The 6,335-nt window shown below is 40.7% G+C and overlaps 1 protein-coding gene across 1 annotated transcript; it reads left to right on the top strand.

Annotated features, from left to right (window-relative positions):
• Window positions 1-1,761: 1,761 nt before the first annotated feature.
• Window positions 1,762-4,873, top strand: LOC126367730 (uncharacterized). The gene is made up of 3 exons (XM_050011405.1): window positions 1,762-1,795; window positions 2,038-2,490; window positions 4,418-4,873. Exons 1-3 carry the CDS (start codon window positions 1,781-1,783, stop codon window positions 4,520-4,522), a joined length of 573 nt encoding a protein of 190 aa, XP_049867362.1. The 5' UTR covers window positions 1,762-1,780; the 3' UTR covers window positions 4,523-4,873.
• The last annotated feature ends 1,462 nt before the right edge of the window (window positions 4,874-6,335 follow it).

Here is a 6,335-nt window from a genome sequence, read left to right as displayed (position 1 = left end):
GGTGCAGGACAAATAAATAGCAAATAATTATGTATGTAAGTACCCTACTGTTTCTAAAGAATCATTAATACTTCAAATAACACGTTATACCGATATGGTTCATTGTAAATATGGTTTCGAGAAAATAAGGCCCTAACTGTTAGAATATTAACTGCATATATTATTAGCACATACACTAGACACAGTCGGTCAAGGGTCAATCTGTATTTCGCCTTTCATTAAATAGCTTGTTAAGCGTCGAATTTCATGTAACCACTGTTATTGCATATCTCCTTCTATCGTGTGGGTTGTAAGGTGGAATACCAACCTCACCAACCAATAATCCTGACACCACATTATTATTGAGCCGCTAAAGACCTCTGGCATGACTCATGTAACGACTACGTACTTGCATTAGTAAATAGTAAACGGGACCAACGGCTTGACGTGCCTTCCGAAGCACGGATCATCTTACTTTTGGACAATCAGGTGATCAGACTGTAATGTCCTAACCAAACTAGGGATCACAAAGTGATTTTTCTGACATGTCCCCACCGGGATTCGAACCCGGGGCCTCCAGATCGTGAGCACAACGCTCAACCACTGGACCACGGAGGCCGTTATTGCATATCAACAACTATAGTCATCATTATTAGTAAGACCACTTGAATAATCATGTCAATTTGCTTAGAAATGATCTTTATTGTCAGATGTACTCGTATCAAGATGATTGTGTGAACGAGAAATCAATCAAGGTGATTGAACAAACGACATTGTTCGCATAATCCGCACTTTACGCTTTTCTTTGCACTTTATTCTTCTGACTGTTTGACGAATTAATTAGTGTAATGTCACAATTAATTATCTACTACCACTTTTACTCTATATCGATCGTTATGTAATAGATCGATTAGCATTCTCAGTGTTCGCCTCTTGCATTCGTGCAACTATAGATAGAAGGTAATTTAAAGCGACTAAACTACATAGATTAAAAGAAATAAGGCTATGTTGCGTCTGTTAACCTGAGGTAAATTAACATTTGAACTCGAGTGTACGTTCACCGCGGTTCTGGTTGCCCACTACACTTTATATTTCACTTTAAGTACGTATATAGCTTGGAAAGCTATCTGTGGAATTACGACTTTATTCGTTTCCTTATAATGTTCGTTTTTGGTATGATTGCAATCACTGCGTAATAATGGATGCCTAGCTTGCGTCGGTGAGTAGTCCAGAGCCACAACAACTATCCCAGGCTCAGACGTAAAGGTTAATCTTTGTTGTGCAATACTAGGAATTACGGCCGGTCTTATAATCTTGACCACAACCTTAGTGTAATAGGTACCTACCTCCATGGCTGTGTAATCTTAACTACTGTATGACCATTATGAAACCAGTAGACTGAGATAATCAATCCACAACTGAAACTACCCAGCACCCTTCTTTCATTTTGTACTAAGTAGGTAATTATTATTTTATAATCCAGATTCTAAAGCGGTGAACGGGTGCCAAACCTGTTGTGATTATATCATATCGTGTCATAGTTGATAAACAAAATGGTAAAATAAATCGTATTTTAATCCGTACAGCATGTACGATGAAAGTTGAATATCTGCCCTCGAGCTGCGCTGTACGATGCGTCGTCAGTAGGAGGGCGGCGCGTGAGCACCATCGCATTGCGCAAGGTATGTGAACCATCGAAAGTGCCCCCACCCCCGGATATGGAGCGTACATCTCTTATAAACACAGGTGGCGCCAATCCACTGGACACTACAACCCAAAGCTTCGTCTAACGTGTGCCAGGATGTGCGATAAAACGGTAGGTGCCCGTGACGGATAGTGCACTATACCATAGTTCTTGACCTAGTGATCTGGTGACATCGAATCGGGACTGCTCAAGTGAACATGTCCTGACCGAAGTTGGGACAGGAACAGTGAAGTGCCGGGATTCCCTAGTGTTGTCTAAGCATATGTTTGGCTGCAAGGAAAATTTTGAAATTGTTTTTGATATAATAATCGTTTGTAAGTTTGAAAATGTAAACTGGAGGTTTGTGTGTGCAGGTGCTGAGATCGCTGGTGTTGGTGGCGGCCGTGGCGTGCGCGGCGGCGCGGCCGGAGCCGCCGACGTCGTACGGAGCTCCCTCGAGCTCGTACTCCGCTCCCTCGTCGTCGTATGGCGCGCCCGCTCCGCAGTATGGCCCACCTCAGCAGCAGCCCATCGTGCACAAGCATGTGTACGTGCACGTGCCGCCCCCAGACAATGACTTGCCGCCGCCGCGCAAGCAGATCTACGTGCCGCCCCCACAGAAACACTACAAGATAGTGTTCATCAAGGCGCCGACGCCGCCGACCCCGACCGCGCCGATCATCCCCGTGCAGCCTCAGAACGAGGAGAAGACCCTCGTATACGTGCTGGTGAAGAAGCCCGAGGAGCAGCCCGACATCGTCATCCCCACGCCTGCGCCCACGCAGCCCGCCAAGCCCGAGGTCTACTTCATCAGATACAAGACCCAGGTAAGATGCCTATATTTTTAAATTGCAAAAAATATTCAAAATTTATTTGTACGACTTGCAGCCTCTTTTGACCCAAGTAATCTATCAAAGATATGATGAAACGTATGGGGACAGGTGATCAGCCCATCGCCCATAACGATGGCTCTTCATGTTTGAAAGGACATTATCCTTCTATCGGTTTTTACGATATGTCTGGGAAGATAGCCATTTGAGTGTTTTTTACTTCCTAGTAAAAAACAAGCTGAAATCGCTGAAAACTTGGGTTGTTCTAGGAATCTTCACAAAATGACCACGTACATGTACAAAAAACGTACGTAAATAAAAGTACGTATGAACACGTATTGAAGCGCAATTTAAAATATTTTCTTTCATGCTTAAAAATCTATACTGCACTGGGAGTGCCTAGTGAGTGATTTCTAGAACATCAAAAGTTTTCAGTGTTTGAGATAGTTTGTTATAACTGTCACTTGCAGATACGTATTAGAATAGGGACATGAACACGCAAGGAAAACATTTCTCACAAGGAATCAAATCAGCGAGCATATAAACATAATCGTCGTAATGAATTCAATTAAGTAAATTATGTAGATTATGCATCTCCAACGTAGATACTTACATCAATTAAGTCTGACAGTCGCGGGCCAAGTGAATGCAAACCTTTATCAGTTGCACGGAGGTTGCGTTTTAATTGCGCTTTTATTAGAATGGAGAATTGAGGTGACGCGCGGGATGCGCTACGTGAAAGTGCGCGTAAACATTTCCTGGAACCGTCAAGGAAGTACCGCATGACCTAGCGTGCCTAGACTGCTTAGTGCACTGCTATCATCATTACTATGACGTAATCGGGGATGCTACTGTCCTCGCCATAATCCATAATAACTGCACCATGTAACGCAACGCGTCGCAGGCGCAGACAGTTACGTTCTGTATCATTAGCGCGGGATTGAGATATACTTACACAGTCGCTTGTCAGTTTTTGTGGAAATATCGCACGGAGATCATTATGTCAAGCTGTCGAGTTAGAATCGATGTCTTGCTAGATAGTGCATTAGTGTGAGTTTTGTAACCAGATTATCATCATCATCAGTCTAGGACATATCATATATCAAAGAGTCGACATACTTAGGTCACAGAATAATAATGTACTAAGTAAGTATTTTGAAAAATTATAAAAAATGCTCAAAAGAACAGAAGTCTTAAGTCTATCCTACAAAATGTTATATTAAGATGTTAAGTTAATCTATGGCTTCAACATTGAATAAATAAGATATATAATATTAAGTATGTCTCTATTCTTCATAAAAATCTCGTTTGGTATGATTGACACGAGTAATAAATGGTCTAGGCGTGAGTGTGCGGAAACCATTGACCTCCAGTTTCCGCCATGTCGCTTTCCACGGTACAAAGCAATGTTCCGTGTTCTTATTTTCTTAGTGAATGCTAATAAATGTAGTCACTTATTCTAATGTTCATTGCATAACGCCAGGGTGTTACGGCTCCGTATATCATGCAAATAGCTTTATAATTGCTAAGCCATTCGGACATGTCGTGGAATAAAACCACAGTTGAAAGTAGCATCATTACAAAGATGATTATCTGAGAGTATTATTATCTGGATGAATGCATATTTTATATCACACTCGTATGTTAATTAGACGACGATATAAAGTTCCTCTTTCTGGAAGATTCTACGTCAGCTTTCGTTCTAGACAAAAAAAAATGATAGAGAGGGGGATGTCAGAGGTACAGGATGCAGTCCAGTACCTCACGATGAACTAAGTAACCGCGTTTTACTGAACTAAGTAGACTAACGTAATATGTGATGAACCGTATCGCCGCGCCGTCGTCAATGGTCTCTGTATGTACTAGATGATTATTATTTGAATTTGCATAATGTGTTTTACTAAATAACTCATTTCTCTTCCAGAAGCAAGAAGGTTACCCGGCCGCGGCCCCCGCTCCTCAGTACGGCCCTCCCGCTTCTGCGCCCTCTTCGGAGTACGGCGCTCCCTCAGGAGGCGAGTCTTACTAAATACGGAACCAAATGATCGTGTCCGCGTGACCCTCTCCTTTCAAAGAATTCTCCAAAAGCTAGACTGTAGTGATTACTATGGTCTAACATAAATGCGTTAGATTTTGCCGTAGATACAACTATACATATAATTCCTTAATATTTTAAAAGTAATACTGATGGTACCTATTTAAATTATGTTATTTATTCACCCAGTATAGTGTCTTAGTCAGTGAAAGGCAATTATAATACTTTCTGTGATATTTTTTGGAATATGTATAGAATTCAAATTGATGTAAAACATCGCGGGAGGGTGTAGCGACTTGCAGACATGAACGCCAAAATGAATCGCGTCTACTTCTATATCTTACATCAAATTGATGTGACTGTTTGTAAATAATATTACTTATTTTTATATGATTTAAAAATAAATGTTTTTAAATATATTTAATCCTTGTATTTTTATTTCCTATTATTTAGTTAACCTCGCTTGCAATAAGTACCTACCTATTGTAACACAGTTAATAGGTATTACTTATTTATTGGTTTACAAGTCTTTTGTAAGATGTGACGCTCATTAGTGTTTCCTGTGAAACCATAGAGCAACACGGACCTCCGCGGACCAGTGTGTAATAGCGTCATCTTTTGTCAACAGTTGCGTCAAAGTAACTTACAGTTAAAATGCTCGTTGGAGCTAGAATGTTTCAGGCTGTTTTTCACTTGTTACGAAACGTGTTAACAAATATTGAGGGTGGACCGCAATTCGTGACGCGCTAAAAGGGAAAACAAGTGTCACATTTTAAATAGGTAACATCTAATTCTTGTGACGCAATATACAATCACAACACCGGACTATTGTGCAATAACAACGGACTTCACATCACCTATTTGAAACCCATTCTTGAATTTATTGATATTCTATGAATTAAATAAGGACAAGAGGCTTTTAGATATAACGTAATATTTCGCAAACGTATCGCTTATTATAATAAATAAGCACTTGTGTAGGGCATTTCGAGTTCAAAGGTTTCACATTTTAAAGATATGAATTCTTGTAAAGAAAATAATAATCGAGGATCGGTGCAAATTGCGCATTCGACAGTCCGCTCTAGTGAAGTTCCCATAGTTCCTATAGAACTGTACTCATCCATAATGGGATCCATAATGGGGTGGGTAGAGCCTAGAGCCATAATGCATTCACGATAACTAACAATGCTACCAGTTTTGATGCGAAGGCTTCAGATGGATAATATAATGAACAAATTGGAATATTTTCTGGATTCATCCTGATTATGGCAATTACTACCTATAAGAACCTACAATTAGGTAGTACTTTACAATCTAGGTAAATAGGATACCTATCAGAATCAAATGCTGTGTTAAAATACAATGTGCGAAGTAAAATTTTGCGTCTTTGTGTAGGTAGTAACACAAAGACCACAATGGCCACAGTAACTGCCCCTTATTCTTTTCGTTGCCATAGTGCAGTAACTGACTAACATACTGTCATTACTAGAATAACATAGTGGATGTCGAAGTGGTGCAACTGGAGCAAGCTCCACTTCAATGTAGGTACAAGGCAACACAATGTGTCTCACGGTGCTATTATAATGCGGCAATTCAACATATTTTCACTTTCGCGGGTGTAGCGAACGGCTTATGAATACTTGCGCTTAGGACGCTTCCGCCAGAGCGCGTGCGACCTGCAAGCAATTTGTCGATTCAAATTGCAACCCGCCGAAACACCACTTTTGGCTCGCAGTCCTCACGTAGTTACCTGCCCATTGTTTCGATCACGATGGATCAGGCTTATGCAATAGATACTAATTTATGT

The sequence above is a fragment of the Pectinophora gossypiella genome, chromosome 6 (genome assembly GCF_024362695.1).
Source record: "Pectinophora gossypiella chromosome 6, ilPecGoss1.1, whole genome shotgun sequence".
Taxonomy (NCBI): domain Eukaryota; kingdom Metazoa; phylum Arthropoda; class Insecta; order Lepidoptera; family Gelechiidae; genus Pectinophora; species Pectinophora gossypiella.
Note: the sequence above shows the minus strand (reverse complement) of the source record. Positions and strands in the feature narration are given on the sequence as shown.